This window comes from Bemisia tabaci, chromosome 9 (assembly GCF_918797505.1).
Source record: "Bemisia tabaci chromosome 9, PGI_BMITA_v3".
In the NCBI taxonomy this organism is placed as follows: Eukaryota; Metazoa; Arthropoda; class Insecta; order Hemiptera; family Aleyrodidae; genus Bemisia; species Bemisia tabaci.
Window position 1 is genome coordinate 38,446,609 of NC_092801.1, and position 17,854 is coordinate 38,464,462.

At 40.7% G+C, this 17,854-nt stretch overlaps 1 protein-coding gene across 1 annotated transcript in view; it reads right to left on the reverse strand.

The window, feature by feature from the left end:
• The window catches only part of LOC109034182 (lipase 3), a gene marked incomplete in the record, with an annotated part of 69,221 nt that extends 51,989 nt beyond the window's left edge, over positions 1-17,232 (reverse strand). Inside the window, 1 exon segment of the mRNA XM_072304506.1 lies at positions 16,783-17,232. Coding sequence (XP_072160607.1) covers positions 16,783-16,965 — 183 coding nt within the window.
• Positions 17,233-17,854: the final 622 nt, after the last annotated feature.

Below are 17,854 nucleotides of genomic sequence, written 5' to 3' on the forward strand. Positions count from 1 at the left end.
TAATTGATGTAGTACAATCATCCTTGTTGAGAAGCGGTGTTGCTAATTTTACCGTAGAATTCGCCTATTTTACATTAGTGTCACGCAAAATCGATTGATGTTCCTAAAACTATTCAACAAATTGCTCAACTGCTTAACTTCGGTTATAATCAGTTGTGCCGAAGTCGTCACCTTCGGGTCAAAGTATCGCAAGCGCCATGCGACGTTGCAAAATTTCCGAAATTGTTCAAAGAAGCTGTCCGAAAATTTCACTGAATTTTCTTTGTGCTGCCGATAAAATTCGGTGAAATTTCCAAACAGTTTCAACCAACAATTTCTCTGTAAAAAAAATAAAATAGCGGCGGATATTTTCGAAAATCACATGGCGCTTGTAATACTTGGCCGAAAGGTAACGACGTGTCGGTGACGAAATCACCCATTTACACGGAATCCGATCGAAAAATTTTGAAATCAATAGGAAATCGATTTTTCAATCAATTTTCGAAAACGTCAAAATTCAACGTTTGTTTTGGGGGAGATTTTGAAAATATATTTCGTAAATTGATAATCTTATTACAGTCAACCAAAGCTTTTACGAACAGTCGCTTACTTCACATGGGTCTTCATCGGAAAATTGAAGATATCCTTGGAAAATTGATCGTGCCTTCTAATGTTAGGCTGTACCTAGTCTGAGGAGGAAGTTTCTGATTAATTTTTCGAGAACGAAAATCCGACAAATCTCGATCATTAAGTGTCGGACGTCTTTAAGAGGAAGCACTCTGGTAAAAATTGGCGATAAGAGCTGCGTTTCAAAATACCACAGGAATTCTTGTAGCCGGCTAAAGAAGGCTACAGAAAATCATACGGCCGGGCTATACGAAGCGATAAAAAATTATACAGCCGGGCTATAGTTCCTGTCGCCGGGCTTTACACTTTATCGCCTGGCTGTTGCTTTTTCGCCATCGATTATAAAAGGCTATAAGAAATTGTGTAGAAATTCGTGTGCTTTGGAAATCATTAAGTTTGATACGGAACCATCTTAGTACTAATTACAAAACACACGTTATATTTTCCTTTAATACATATTTTTTTTTTCATCAATTGAAACGAGAATAATCCATACAGGATGTGCAAACATTTCAAAATCATGAGTTGAATAACGCTGACTCCGCCAGATTAAATATTAGAGCCTAACACAAAGCGGAGCGGCGACGCACTGGCGCCTACAAACCTAATAGGGATACTTCACGCATTGCGCAACGTGTGAAGTATCCTTGTTAGGTTTGTAGGCGCCAATGCGCGTTTTGCGCTGGCTGCCCGCCTGCCGCACCACAGTTTGCCACGGTGCGGCGCTTGAGGCAACTATTTCACACCAGAGGTATTGCACAGTATCATATGGACCGCGTTAAACAGAAAGGAACCAAGCCACATCAGCTATTGCCAAATTTAATTTGTCAATTCAATTTCTTACATGGAAACGGTTGTGCGGATTTTCGTGCAAATTTCAGCGAATTTTCTCCACAGTACGAAGCAAATTCCTTAAAATTTTCAAAGGAATCCATAGAAACGTTCTCTTGTAAAAAATTAAATTGCCCAGTAAAATTTGGCAATAGCTGATGTGGCTTGGTTCCTTTCTGTTAAACGCGGTCCATATAAAACTGAAGGCGCTTTAATATATTAGGAATTGTTAGGAAAATGTTAAGAAATAAAATTGAGAACTAAATTATATGAAAAATTGGTAGGAAAATATTCATAAAACCAGGAAATTCGCGTTTTATGAAAGGAAATTTGGCAACGTCTGAAGGCTCATACGACGTTTTTCCTCAGCACAGCAGTGTAATAAAGAATCCTCACTTGTACGATACAGGAAACACCGTTGATGATAGAATATTGAATTCTCGTGGTAAACAATCAATTGGTGCGGTGTGAAAGATTAACATAGAGGAAGTACTATTGATCTTCTATTTTCAGACCGTCCATTTTCGATTTTTTTTCTTATTCATTTGAATTCTATTACGTTCAAGTGGATCTAAAGTACACGGAAAAAATGAAATTGCTGATTTAACAATTTTGAAAAAAGGGACACATGTTTAATGTGGATTTTACAATAAAAAATGCTAATTTAACCAGGCCCGTGGTTGAATTAGTTTTCCACTATTGTAATACGTACATTTGAAACATGCCTGCCACTTTTTTCAAAATTGTTAATTCAGCAATTTCATTTTTTCCGTGTACTTTAGATCCACTTGAACGTAATAGAATTCAAATGAATAAGAAAAAAAATAAACGAAAATGGACGGTCTGAAACTAGAAGATCAATAGTACTTCCTCTGTGTTAGCCTTTTAAACAATTTAATTATTTAATCAGCGATCAATTTTTCCCGTGTAACACAAATAGGGCTGCGTCTAGAAGCGTGCTCTGAACAAACAGAAAATCAAGCTTTAAAAACCAATCGCATCGGCAACTCTGATAATCGCTATCTTAATTAGTGCTCATGAAGTTTGACCATTTACGACCGGCAAATTTAGAGCTTTTGTGACTGCCTTGTATCAATTTAACGGCTGTAGGGAAAAAGGAAACGCGTGGTTTGTCTAGCGTTTTCTAGCCGACCGAGCAGGACCAAAGAGCTCTCGATCATAAATTTATAGCGGTCACTTAACAACTGAATCTAACTTTCAAGGTCACTCCGCAAGTTCAGGTTCATGATCACTTAATAAAACTGTAAAAAAAATTGCACGAGAAATTGAAACGTCTACGAAATTCAACCTCGCTAGCACTCACAGTCAACATCAGCGATGAGTTGTAACATCAAACCCAGATAAGACATAATATTTTTACAATATTGGACAAATATTGTTAGTATTGTCACAATATTTACACAATACTGACAATATTTTGATAATATTTTAATCAAAATTATTTTTTTAAAAAATATTTAAAGAATCTTTATTTAGTATTTTTAAAAGTAATATGTTTACCGAAAATATTATAAAAATATTTTCACAGTATTGGCACAGTATTAATGCCAAAAGAAAATATGGTGTACACTTTTAACATTGGCTCAATATTTAACCAATATTGGCCCAATGTTTGCAGAAATATCAAAACAATATTGTTTAAGTATTGGCTAAATATTTCTGTCTTATCTGGGAAGACCCGTGTGGTCACGATCCCTTATGATACAGACTGGTCCATTTATCAATGGCTAAAGTCGAAAATATAGAGGCATCTTCCATGAAATATTTCATATCTTTTGTGGAAGAAAACTACTCAAAACATCTCATTGAAATTCTCTGTGAGTATTTTTGAATGAAGAAGACAATTCGCAGGAAATTTCAAGTAAAACCTTAGTTAACCGATATTAAAGTTGAAAAAAAAAACTGCAATTTTCAAAGTCGCAATTGAAGATGCAATTTTAATTACAAGAGTCGTCGATGTGACGTCATCATTGAGATTCACCATTGAAACTAATTTCGAGTACCTACTGTTGCTCGCTCAGCAACATACCGAGCTTTGGAAGTTTTGGATACAAACTTAAATTAAGTACATCGAAATTTCTATCCCTGGGAATGGGTATGTTGATACTGCAGGCTGATTATTGTGGTCGATAGACAAAGCAATATACATACAAGACGAAGAAAATGGTGCGATCCTATTGGTGGAAGCGGGTGGTTGCAATGGACAAAGGAGGTAGGTAATAATATGTAAACTAACTAACGGCAACCCATGAGCGACCCTATAGTTAGTCCATTATTTTTTCCCTTAGTCGAAAAAATCACCCGTTTCAGCCAATAGGATCGCTATATACTCCTTATGTCTTCTTTGTCTATCGCTTTGTCTAACAATTTCAATAATCAGTCAGCTGCGGGCCGATTTTTGAAATTAATAGACAAAGCTATAGACAAAGAAGACAAAAGGGATATGGATGGATCCTATTGGTGGAAGCGGGTGGTTACAATGGGCATAGAACGTAGGTAATAGACTAACCAACGGCAACCCACGAGAAACCCGACAGTTAGTCTATCATTTTCTCCTTTGGTCTATAGGAACCGCACATTTCAACCATTAGGATAGCTCCATACTCCTTACATCCTTTTTGTCTATAGCTTTGTCTATCAATGTCAATAATCAGTCATTGTTGCGGTTTCGGCATAACCCATTAGTTCCGAGTTTCCGCAATTTCCTGTTGTCATATCCGCATCTCATCTAAGTGAGTTGAGGCTCTTGCGGAAGCTATTATTGTATTTCGGGGACATATCAATCGCAAGTTCAATTTGAAGTAATCCTGAGTAATAACCAACGAAATTATGTTAATTGAATGATAGCCCTTCATACAAGGACCACCTAAAATGCAGATTACAGAACGATCAGTGACTCCTCACATACACCACTCTTATCGCTCGTATAGGCTGAATCGACAAAGTTGCATATCATCAGATCGAAGAGACTAACATCAAATGTATGTTCTGTTCAGGAACGAGAGTATTTTTCTCCACAAAAAATCTCGACTACATAAAAAGACGCTTAATGCACTGAACTTGAAGTCTCGGGGAAAATGTAATGACTTCTAAAAGACAAATTACAGCAGTAACCAAATCTCATAAACAAATGAATAAACGGGAATATTTAAGGGACTTGGAGGATAAGGCGCACAGGTGCTGTTTTTGCTGTTTCGAGAAATACGTGTTTGAAGTATCAAAATTACATGGATCCTTGTGGCAGAAGGAAAGTTCAAACTTAATTTAAACCCCGCATCCCCTCTCAGCAGCCTTCATAATTTTGAACGACCCCTCATGTGCCTCGGTCCTATTTCCTCATGTCAACCTTTTCTCCCTAACTTTGAACTTTCACAAAAAATTCTATTTTCCCTTGGAAAGCTGAGACCCTCTCCCTCCCACCAATAGCTTACGTATTATACTTGAACAGTCCCTTGGATTTCACAGTCCTATTTTCTGTCCCCCCTCCCCCTTTCTTCCAAACCAGTGGCGAGGCGTGAATGATCGATTATCGATTTTTCCCCATTTGAAGTTATGGTAAAGTATCGATTATTAAGGTGTTGCGAACACCTTGTTTATCGATTCTTTTCCACGGGTTTAAACGGCAGATCAATCGATATATCGCAAAGCACGCCATGTCACCGTTCCAAAATTTCACGTTTCAAAAAAAATTCGAGTTCTTCTTGGAGAGCTTCCACCTCTCCCCCTTCCCCTCCCAGCAAGTTACGGAATTTTGAACGGCCTCTCATGTGTCTGGGCCCTGTTTCCTCATTTCCCTCTTTTCTTCCTAACTTTGAACTTTCACAATAAACCGGATTTTTCCTGCCCAATGTGACAACCCTGCCGGACACCGGATGCGTGCGGAGCGGCACGCGTCGCCTGGAATTCGTAGCGTGCGTCATGCAGACACCGGATAACCTGCAAAACCGGAGCTGGACCTGAGGAGCATCCCGTGGAACGTTGCCAAACCTCCTGCAACGGCATTAACGTTTCCAACTCGCTATCGGGGAAAGTCTCGGGAATCCCCAACGATCTGGCAACTCTGGCGCTGTTGTCCGAATTCCGTTTATTCTGTGCATAGTTCAGTTTCCGAGACGAGGGAACGGTCAGTAAAGAATCAAGTAAAAGCGTTACACGTCTATGTGCTTTTTTTTTGCATGTGGGGCGGTGCGACAGATAAAGTGATCAGGAATCGAGACATCTTTTCGTAGATTGTTCATATTACACTGGAAAAAAAACACAAGACAAAGTACTCTTGATTCAATCAGAATCTAGCTTAAATCAAGAACCAAGCCTCTTAATTTAAGCGGATTTTGTATTGATTCAAGCAAAAATCCGATTGAATCAAGAGTATTTTTTCTTGTCAATGTTTTCAAGAGTCTGGACTCTAGATCCAATGTGTTTTTTTTCAGTGTATACTAGAAAAAAAAGAGCGAAAAAAAAAACGAAAAAAACCTGCGAATATTTTTCTTTTGAAATTCTGCCTCAGTAAACGAAAACACAAAGAAAAGTGAAGTATTTAACGTTTTGACTAGGTAACTATAATAATTAAACTTTATTGCTAAGATGAACAATTTGAATTCTCAAAACTCTTAAAATAGAAGATGGTATTTGACTGAATCATTATGGAGGGAGAAGGATTCGCGATGGACTCTCCCGAAAAATCTTGTGTGAAAAACCCAGGTCGGATCAAATTTCAAGTAGGAATTTACCACTTTTAATGTGATTTTTTAAATTTGTATACCATTCATTTTAGAGGTGTAGAGCATCTGCTGAGAATAAAAGGGCTAGAACGTTTAACCAAATATATTTTATGGATATCAAACGAACAACTTGGGACCCTCTCTAAAAAAGATTAAAGAGCCACGAGTTTATATTTGTCTGCTCTGAAACCTATCGTAATAGATATGTAGGTGTGCTGTTATATCATTTATCCTTATTTCCCTTTTTTTATTCTTGGTCCCCGGCGAAAGCCTCCAAGTCACAGCTTTTATCCTAGAATCCGTTACTACCCTGTATCCTGGACCACTAATGGATAGATAAATAATTTTTTGATGGAGTGCAATGGATATCGATAAAACGACGTTTGACACATAACGACCCGTCGGGCATAACGCCCCGATTCGACCGGTCCCGGCTGAACTCCGATTTAACCAATGTATTTACGTACTTTTTATGACGACATCGCATATAGCGACATATCGTCCTTAAAGACGGACTTTCCTCAAAATTTGGGCTAGGCCATCGGCTACAACGACCGGAGCATTGCCCAGCGAGGCAATGCACTTGTAATGCTCTCTGTTTAAGACTATCGCTACATATGTAAATCGAGAGAAGAAAATTAGTTAGATTTTATATAACACGTTTTAAATGAGAAAAATCGATTCATTTTGCGCAAAGACTCCACCTTACTATCTAGTTATTTTCATTTTTTTATTTCTTATTTCCCGCCTTGTGACAGGTCTTCGACCGTCGTGCGTCGGCACAAACAACCAAGAAAGATGAGAACTGCTCAACTCCGACCGTTTGAATAATAGCGCCCAACACAGTGCGGTCGGCGTGTCACCTGTAACGCACATTATTGCCTACAAGACTGCGGTAATACTACACGCATTGCGCAAAACAGCCAGCCGGCTCGGTCGGCGTAGAGTGCACATTAGTTGGCGCCTACGAGACCGTGTGAATACTTTACGCATTGCACCAAACGGCCGGTCACACCAAGTTGCGCGCTTTATCGTTGAATATTCGTAACTTATCGATTTTAGACCTATCGCTCGCGATGCGTGCAATTTCTGACGAGTGCATACCGCATGTGACAAACAGTGCACACACCAATAAAATAAATAAATAAATAAAAAATGAAAATGTGATGTGAAAATAGTGGTGTTTCTTCTCCTGCAAATAAGGAAACCTCGTCTTTAGACAAACTAATTGCGGTGGACGCACGGGTCGTAAGTATGTTGGAGTTTGTTTTTTTTTTTTTAACTTAATGCTGAATTTTCAACGCACGTTGGAAAGAAAACTCCAACATACTCATCTTTAGACCCTAACGTTAGCACAGCTTTACTCTCTGCTATTCAGTGTGAGGAGAGTGCCTAAAAATCTAACTATCTGTAATAACAACTATCGGCTATAACGACGGAAAAGGCTGGTCCTTTCAAGGTCATTATTATTCGATTTCCACCGTACATAATTTTAGCAATCTTCGGCTAGACTAAAAAAAGATGGGCCTAGCCTTTGTACCCACTTATGAACTGACTTTTTCTGGATTTTGCCGCTTTTTTCGAGTACACTTACAAATCATTGGACGATTCATCGCCTACCTGACATAAGGGCATAACTACACCCTGCAATGAACCCTGTCTTCCCTACATTTCAATGCTTTTCCGGGCTCATCTCAATGTGTGGTTACGCCCTTATGTCAGCCAAGCGACGGATTGATGCCTTCGACTGAATGAATCATAAAAAAAGGTACGATCATTTCCGGTAACATATCTTTAACCGCGAAAACATGAATTCACGGAACAGTGAGTAGAGATTGAAACAATGGCGAAGCGTCAATGATCGATTATCGATATTTTCCCATTTGAAGCAATGGTAAAGAATCGATTATTCAGGTGTTCGTTGCGAACATCCTGTTTATCGATCCTTTGCCATAGGTTTAAATGGCAAATCAATCGATATATTGCAAAGCACGCCACGCCACTGGATTGAAAAAAGTCGTCGCCCTCCCGAGCTGGACGAAAGGACGAAAGGGCGTAGCTATACCTCGATATGAACCCTCTCGTCCATATAACTCAATGGTTTCCCGGGCTCTTCCCAAAATATAGTTAGGTCTTTTTGTCATCCAAGCACCTACCTCGTTCCGCCGTGCTGAGGAAGAACACCGTAACAGCACTCGAATGTCAAATTTTTCGGATAAAATGTATAATCTCACGGAAGGTTTAGATCATTCAGGAAAATTTTCAGAGATACTAGTTTGAAGTACAGATAAACTTCCGGGGGAAAAATTCAGGGAGAAAAATTCTGAAGTTTACCGGAAAATCGTATTCCCGGATAAGAAACTTGGCAACGTTTGGACGTACTTAAGTCGGTTTTCCTTAACGCGGGAGCGTCGTCGAGCGTGGGCGAGCTTGCGGTTCGGAGGAATTTCAAAAATGTTCCCGAGTTCCCCCGAGTCTGGGGCCGCGGTATACGTCAGAATTCCCACGAGCCGTTATTATAATGATCAAAATGAGCCTTGGCCGTCATCAGGGGAAAAGTATTCTCAGGACTCGTAGAGAAAAAGTTCGACAGTATTATTCAGTGTCAAACATCGACCGTCCTGCTCGGTCCATGTACACGGAGAAAAAAACTTCGTGCGTGGGGCCCGAAGTTTAGGTCATATGGATCTCCGAAGTTTTCGGATTGAGCATCCGAACACTTAAGGTCCAGCTGCTGAGGTTTGGATCACACATCTGAAACTTCAGTTCTTACATCTGAAGTACTTCGGTTCTCACATCCGAAAAACTTCGGTTCTCACAACTGAAGTACTTCAGATGTAAGAACTGAAGTTCCAGATATGTGATTCGAACCTCGACAGCTAGACCTTAGGTGTTCAGATGCTCAATCTGAAAGCTTCAGAGATCCATATGACCTAAACTTCGGGTCCCACGCACGAGGTTTTTTTCTCCGTGTAACTATATTTTGGCAGTATTTATCCATCAAGAGCCTCTGAAAATTTAAAATTTGACAAGAGACCTCTGAAAATTTAAAATTTGACAAAATACACACCTAAATTTGCAGTTTTACTAGAAAAATTAATGTCTGACCACTATCATTGACTCGAATCGTTGTGCGGCATGAAACGGTCCGGGAAACCGAGGAGCGGAAAATTCCGGGATTAAAAATAGGACTTGATTTGAACAAGCGTACTTTAATTATTCAATTTTTCGGGATTGTTCGTTGATTCTTGCACGAGGATTTCCACGGGGAAATATGGTGATTCACTTTCATTCGCGAAAAACAATCCGAAATTTTTCACCCGCCGTCCACATTCCAAAGGGAAAGACACAAACATGATTTTAGGGAATACCCTATCTGCGCCTCATGTTGAAATATTGTGCGTCTCGTACGCAAGTCATACAGGGTGATCCAAAGTCTCGCAAGACCTTAATAGCCCATAACTTCCACGGTATTGAAGGGAGCTTTTTGACAGTTTAAACCCATACATGTTGACTGAAAATGAACAAGTAGAAAGTTATGCCAAAATGAAATGCCTCAATTTCCCAAACTATACCTCTTTATAATGAAAACGGACCCTCAAACCTTGCTGCTAATCGACGGAGTTTTTGTTACTGAGCTGAGCTCTTTCCAGAAGCAAATTATTTTCATTCCTCAGGACCGCATAAGGCTTCGGTAGCTCAAAACGCTGATTAAGTTGTCAATATTAGCATTTTGTTTTGGCGTTTCAAAAAAGAATTCACATTCTTCTCCTCACTAAAGATTGATGACATTTCAATACTCAATAACTATCATGTTTTTTTTTATTGGAAATGATTCAGTGAAACATGAAGCATTTTCGTGATATCCGGAAAAGTCATTGCCAATTTGCGTAGTATGTAACAATTTATATTTTTTAAAATGTGTAAAGAAGCTATTTCTCTCCTTAGATGCTTCAGAGTATGATAGTAAAACAGCATATGGCGAAAAGAGCAGGTTCCAGGAAATCGCATTTAAAGTTTTCATTCATACTTGGGTAGAAAATGATGCCTTGGAGACTTTAACGCAAGGGTAGAAAAGAAAGAAAAAGTTTTGATTCACGCGCCTCATGGCTAGGTTGGCTAACAACTGGGCGTATTTATGCTAAAAGGAACTATGTGCATAGGGTTTGTATGCAACAAGGTTCTTTTCAAGGGGTTCTTCTCCCCTTCCATTCTTCTAAACAAGGTTCAAGGGGGTCGCCATTTGAAAAAAAGAGTCCACACCCCCCCCCCCTTTCCGTGAGTCGCCTCTGAAAATTTTAGGGGGTCTCAAAAGCAATTCACATTGATGCATAAACCAAAATTCTGGTGTCAAAATATGAATGTGGTAAAAATTTTGAGGGAGTACACCGGTTTTTTGGGACACCCTGTTTTATTAGAATGTATTAGACATATATACCCTTTATGAAAGTGCTTTCTAGAAGTTTCCAACAGAAAATAAGAATCACAGCGCAACTTTTCACGACTGCCAACGAAATGCGTCTTGAGGTCGAGATGGGCCGATCGCAAGGAGGAAAAGAGTCAATGGCGAGGCGTGAATGATCGATTATCGATATTTCCCCATTTGAAGCTATGGAAAAGTATCGATTTTTAAGGTGTCCGCTGCGATCACCCTAAATATCGATCCTTATCCATAGGTTTAAATGACGGATCAATCGATACATCGTAAAACACGCCACGCCACTGAGAGGAGTCTGCCGAATGGTTCAACGGACAAGGAACGAGAGAGAAACATCCGAGAAAACAGAACCAAAACTGAAAACTGGTTGGAACCTACTGATTCATTTGATCAGTTTTTTCCGTCTTTCTCCTTCGTAATCGCTGACTTAATCAGTTTGTTGACCGAGCCTTTACCTGTGCTCCACTCATGTGATCACGTGTGGGATCGGCCGATGAACTTAATTTTTTGTTTACAGTATTCTTTTTTTTATAAATGGGAGAAAAGACGTTCCAAAGTCGATGTGAAAATAATTTGACTGTATCTCATACAAATGATGTTGCATTAAAGCGGAGAAAAAGGATAGTAATTCATTTACCAATTCTGCCGTGCCGAGGAGGAACGCCGTATGAACCTTCAGGCATTACCAAATCTCCTTCGATAAAACTCAAATTTCTTAATCTTCTTTTCAGAATTTTAGATGCTTTTTTGCGCAATTTTACCTAAAATTCGCGAAAATTTCAAAGAAAAATATGTACAACTTTTCCCGAAAATAATAATTTTATCTGAGGAAATTTGGCAACTTTCGAATGTTCATACGGCGTTTTTCCTTAGCACGGTAGAATCGGACCTCATCTTGCAATAAGGAGTCACTAATTCTGGCTCATCCATGAAAGCACCTATCTTTACATGAAAATAAATGGTAAATACATTGTTCTTAAAATGAGCTGGGAATAGTAGTTCCTTGTTGCAAAATGTGGTCCATTTATTCAACGCTGAAAATCTGGAGCCCCTTTCAAGATGGTAGATGCCATAAACTTTTGAAAATCAACGACAGGAATTTCCTTGGAAAATATTCCGAACAGGAGAGCATCAAGAATATCAAGCCACAAATTAATTTCAAGTTGACAGTGGGTGCGATGCACATGGTGCCGCAGTAAACGAGGCGTGAATGATCGATTATTGATTTCTCCCCTTTAAAATTGTGTTAAAGAATCGATTTTTAAGGTGTTCGTTGCAAATACCGTGTTTATCGATCCTTTTCCATAGGTTTAAATGGCAGATAAATCGATAAATCGCAAAGTATGCCACGCCACATCCAGTAAGCGCGTGAATCGAAACCTACTCTTACTTTCCTACCTTTGCATTAAAGTCCCCAAGCCTATCCTTCTTGTAACCAATCGTACTTTCTCAGGTTCTTCAAATTTTACTGAACACACCAGAATAACTTATAAGTGACTGAAAGATGCTCTTTTAGAGTTCAGTATAAAGCAAAAAAAATTGTCGAAAACTTGTTTGTTGTTGTAGGATTGCCGAGGGAGACATTTTGCAATTCGGACCTACAATATCTGGCTCATCTGTAAAAACACTAATGTGCATAGGGAAACTAATGGTACCTACGTTGTTTCTAAACTGAGCCAGAAATTATAGTTCCGAATTGCGAAATGCAGTGCATTTAGTCTCTTAACCATGAACCCGCGAAACACAATTGCTCTATAAAAACACACTCTGGCTTTTCACAAACTTGTTTGCACCTCTCAAATCCGTCACATTTTAACGAATCCTCATAAAAACTTCAGACTTCATATAAAAAAAATCCGTGGTTTTGATTGAGCTGGCATATAGAATAGACAAACCGCCCTGTATCATAACTTTCTAAAATCATAATGGATTCGCTTGGTCGGACATAACCATAAAAACTACTAGGAAAACGCATAATTGTGAAGCCTTAAGCAAAATTCACTCAGACGATCTGTAATTTTTAAATGTTTCCTGTTAATTTATACCCAAATTTGAAGGTAGTGATGAGAGAAAAGGGCGTGGAGAGACGAAAAACTGGTCTCTGATACGAAAATAGCCTGCAAGAAAAGAGCTTACACAGAGTATGCCCGTTCATTCAAATGAGTCATCATCCAAGTCTACTTTTGCTCATATTCTACAATTTCATAAGCCCGACAAAGCTAGTTTCCGCGAAATGCGGCATATTTTTGTGCTTAAATTTTCACAAGAGTAAGAGCAATGAAGCAAAGTGTTTTAGGAGCTAATTATGCCTCCTACATAAAAAAAAAAATGTTATTCGGACCATTTTTGTGAATTTCAAAAGTTGAACCCATCCCATGCTGACTTTCAAAAGGACCTATTTTTTAGAACCTGATTACCTAATCAGTTGACACCATTTTTGCAGTGTCAAGAGAAGTTTTCAACTATAAACGTGTCCATATTTTCCTTATTTCACAACGGTAATAATGCCGTTAAACATATCGCAGTGCGTCAAAATTTCACAAAAAAATTCATATTGAAAAATTCCATCTTTCGTTGAATCTTATGCAGATTAACTAACCCCATTGGGAACTATATTCTTCATCAGTGCACTCCGAAGCTTATGATTGTGGTCTCTAGGAACCAATATAAGGAATTAATTTAGGGCTGGCAAAGCTCCATAACCACTTGGTCAAGTGCGCTTGTGGTAAAAACACTTGTACTTTGAGATCAAACTTGTGAAAGCACTTCATTGGGTCAGAAACAGGATTAAGGACACTTTCTAGTCGAGAGTCAAGGAGAAAGCAAGAACAAAAGAGGCAGAAAATGCGATTTTTAAAACATGTTTAAAAACACAAATGTATAGCATGTACTCCTGGGTGCAGAAACACTAGGATATTGAAATGAGACTTGTGAAAGCACTGTATTGGGTTAGAAACGGGATTGAGGGCACGGTTTCTGGTCGAAGTGAGGGTAAGAGCGAAAGTGAGCTTTTCAAATAAGAGAATTTAAAGAAGAAAAAACATATGAAAGGCACACATGTAGCATGTATTTCTTGGGGTAGAAACACCAGGATATTTAATTAAGACATATGATAGCACTTTTTAAGTTAGTGGCGGAGTTTCGAGAATTCTTTTTAGAAAAATATAAGAAGCACACGTAGCATGTACTCCTGAGGGAAGAAGCACTAGGATATTGAAACAAGCAGTTCCAACGCCCAAGCGTTGAAGGGCGCTTCTTTGTCAAAGCATATTACTACCAACTTATGTACCCGAAGACTGACGAAGCTGGAATTTAAAGTGGGATTCTTTTACCGCAAAACCCTTCAAAACTTCAGATCGACCGCGAAGTCCTGAAACTTTCCACAAGCATTTTGTGATGAATTTAGTCAGTGGTGAATGGAAACATAAAGGATTCACTGTAAATCAGACGACGGGAAAGAGCGGCGGAACCTCTAAAGCTGGTGCGTCAACGCGATCTAGCGGACAGCGGCGTCGCGACGCCGCGAGGTAGGGCGCGCAGGTCGCGGGGGAGCGGGGCCGCGTGAAGAGGAGTTCAGCAATGGGGAGGGGAAGCGCGGGTCGCGGGGAAGAGAGGGACCGGCCGGCCGGCGGTGACATCGGCGCTGGCTGGACCCATATTCACGGCGTGAACGCAGGCAGCGCTAATGTCTCCGCTAACTGGAGTTGGGGGTCCTTATTCATTCTCTTGGTCCATGACATAACCTTAAACCTTCCGCTCAATGCCGCAAACAGCTGACGTGTCGATGCTGCGCCAAGAAAATGAACCAATCACAAAGTAGCACAGTAATACGTCACTAAAATGAAGAGATCACGTGACTGTTCGTAATATTTTCAAATCGATCTGAAAGTACTGCCTCGGATATAAGTATTTAAAGCATAAGGAGGCCCTAAAATACTTTAACCAGGTAAAACGTCCGTGCGAGATTGTTATGCTTAAAAGCAAAACATTTCACGAAAACTTTTACGAATACCAGATGCAGAAAAAAATCCAATTTTTCCCGGGTGTACCAGAATGGCGTCATTACCCATAAGGCAAAAGGGCATGTAGTATAGTACATGTTACATCGGGGGAGTCGAACGGTTGGAAAGGGCGCATCTGGTACCCAGAAGCGCCCAATAAAGACTTGTGAAAGCACTTTATTGGGTTAGAAACGTGGTTGAGGGCACTATTTTTGGTCAAGGTGAGGGCAGGAGCGAAAGTGAGCTCTTCAAATGCGAGAATTTAAAAAGTATATGGAAGACACACACGTAGCATGTATTTCTAGGGGTAGGAGCACGAGGATATTGAAATAAGACATGTGAAAGCACTTAATTAGGTTAGTAACGGAGTTGGGAGAAATTTTTTGAAAAAAATATAAAACACACACACGGAGCATGTTGCTCTCAGGATAAAAGCACTAGGATATTGAAATGCGACTTTTGAAAGCACTTTATTGGGTTGGAGACGGAATTGAGGACACTCTTTGGTGGAGGTAAAGGCAGGGGCGGAAGTGACCTCTTCAATTGCAAGAATTTTAAAAATAATTATATGGAAGACACACACGTAGCATGTAATTATAGGGGTTGAAACACGAGGATATTGAAATAAGACATGTGGAAGCACTTTATTAGGTTAGGAACGGAGTTGGGAAAATTTTTTCGAAAAAGTATTAAAAACACACACGCAGCATGTACCTCTGAGGGTAAAGGCACTAGGATATTGAAATGCGGTGAAAGTACTCTATTGGATTAGAAACGGGATTGAGGGCACTACTTTTGGTCAAAGTGAGGGCAAGATCAAAAATGACCTGTTCAAAAGCGAGAATAAAAAAAAAAAACACACACGTAACATGTATTTCTAGGGGTAGGAACACCAAGATATTGAAATAAAACATGTGAAAGCACTTTATTAGGTTAGTAACGGAGTTGCGAGAATTTCATCGAAAAAAAATGAAAACACACACACGGAGCAATGTAGCTCTGAGGGTAGAAGTACGAGGATATTGAAATGGAAGTTGTGAAAGCACTTTCTTGGGTTAGGAACGGAATTGAGGGCACTATTTTTGGTCCAGGTGAGGGCTGGAGCGAAAGTGAGCTCTTCAAATGCGAGGATTAAAAAAAGAAAAACGCATGTAAGACTCACACACGTAGCATGTATTTCTAGGGGTAGAAGCACCAATATATTTAAATAAGACACGAGTAAGCACTTTATTAGGTTAGTAACGGAGTTGCGAGAATTTTTTTTAGAAAAAATATAAAAAAACACACACGTAGCATGTACTTGCGAGGGCAGAGGCACTTGGATATTGAAATGGGAATTGTGAAAGCACTTTATTGGGTTAGAAACGGGATTGAGGGCACTCTTTGGTAGATGTGATGGTAGGAACGAAGGTGAGCTCTTCATATGCGAGGAGCAATGTAAAAATGCAAAAAAGCAATGTTCTCAAAAAGTATGTAAGACACACACACATAGCATGTATTTCTAGGGGTAGGAACACCAAGATATTGAAATAAAACATGTGAAAGCACTTTATTAGGTTAGTAACGGAGTAGGGAGAAATTTTTTGAAAAAAATATAAAACACACACACGGAGCATGTAGCTCTGAGGGTAGGAGCACTAGGATATTGAAACGGGAGTTGTGAAAGCACTTTATTGGGTTGGGAAGGGGATTGAGGGCACTCATTGGTTGAGGTGAAGGTAGGAACGAAGGTGAGCTCTTCAATTGCAAGATTTTAAAAATAATTATATGGAGGGCACACACGTAGCATGTAATTCTAGGGGTTGAAACGCGAGGATATTGAAAAAAGACATGTGAAAGCACTTTATTAGGTTAGTAACGGAGTTGCGAGAATTTTTCGGAAAAAATGAAAAATACACACGGAGCATGTAGCTCTGAGGGTAAAGGCACCAGGATATTGAAATAAGACAAGTGAAAGCACTTTATTAGGTTAGTAACGGAGTAGGGAGAAATTTTTTTGAAAAAAATATAAAACACAAACACGGATCATGTAGCTCTGAGGGTAGAAGCACTAGGATATCGAAACGGGAGTTGTGAAAGCACTTTATTGGGTTGGGAAGGGGATTGAGGGCACTCTCTTTGGTCGGAGGCGGAAGAGGCAGAAAGTGAGTAAACTTGGACATACGCTCATGTCGTCTGGAGCCGGTAGCGGGGCCTTGGCCCGGGTCGGGTCCGGGGCGCGGAAGTCGAGTCCGAGGCCGGTTGCGGGGCCGCTGGGGCCGGAGACGGAGTTAGGGCCGGCGGCCGTGCAGATCCGGAGGAGCAGAGCGAGGAGGCCGAGGCAGCGTTGCCGGGGGGTGGGGGCCATGGCCGAAGAGCATCGGGATCGGGATGAGGGCACGCGGACGCGGACGCGGACGGAGGGTCCCGCCGGGCGGACGCTAGAGCGAGACCGGCGCGGGGGAGCGACAGCGTGGCATGAGTGCGACTGACAAACCAAAAGCCGGGAACAATCGAAAAGCCCCGGCCCCCGAGCCGCCGCCGAGCCGACCCGCCAGCCCGCCAGGCCGCCGAGAGCAGCGGGCAACGCGCGTCGAGCCAGCTACGCCCTCGGCGTCCCACCGCCGAGACGCTAATAACCCGCCCGGGCGCGAGCCACGTCGATGACGTCACCAAGCGCCGTCCACCTGGACCACTGCCCGGGGTGAGCATCCCGGAGTTACCTACTCCAGCGGGAAGATTATTGAAATTGGACGTATTTATGCTAAAAGGAGATATGTGGAAATGGAAAGATGGGGTGTGCTCGTTAGTTGGGTCATAAGAAACAATGTAAAAGTGGATATAGCTCCTTTTGAGAAAATTGAGAAGCGGGATTTGACATTAAATCAAAAGGAGCTAAACGCCAAAATATGCTAACTCATGAGCCGCGGGCATGGCAAGAGAGCGTTGTGGACAGGGCTCATGAGTTACAGCGCCCCGACGATGATCCCCGGCTCGTGCGTGGTCTCCTTCATTGCCGCTGACGTCACTGGCGCTTTATATTCCCCATTCATTCTTATGGCCCGACCACTAACGAGCACACCCCATCTTTCCACTTCCACATATCTCCTTTTCGCATAAATACGTCCAATTGATAGACAAAGCGATGGACATAGAAGACATAGGAAACATGGAAGCGGTCCGATTATTGAAACTGATAGACAAAGCTATGGACAAAGGAGACATAGGGAGTACGGAGCGATTCTATTGGTTAAAAT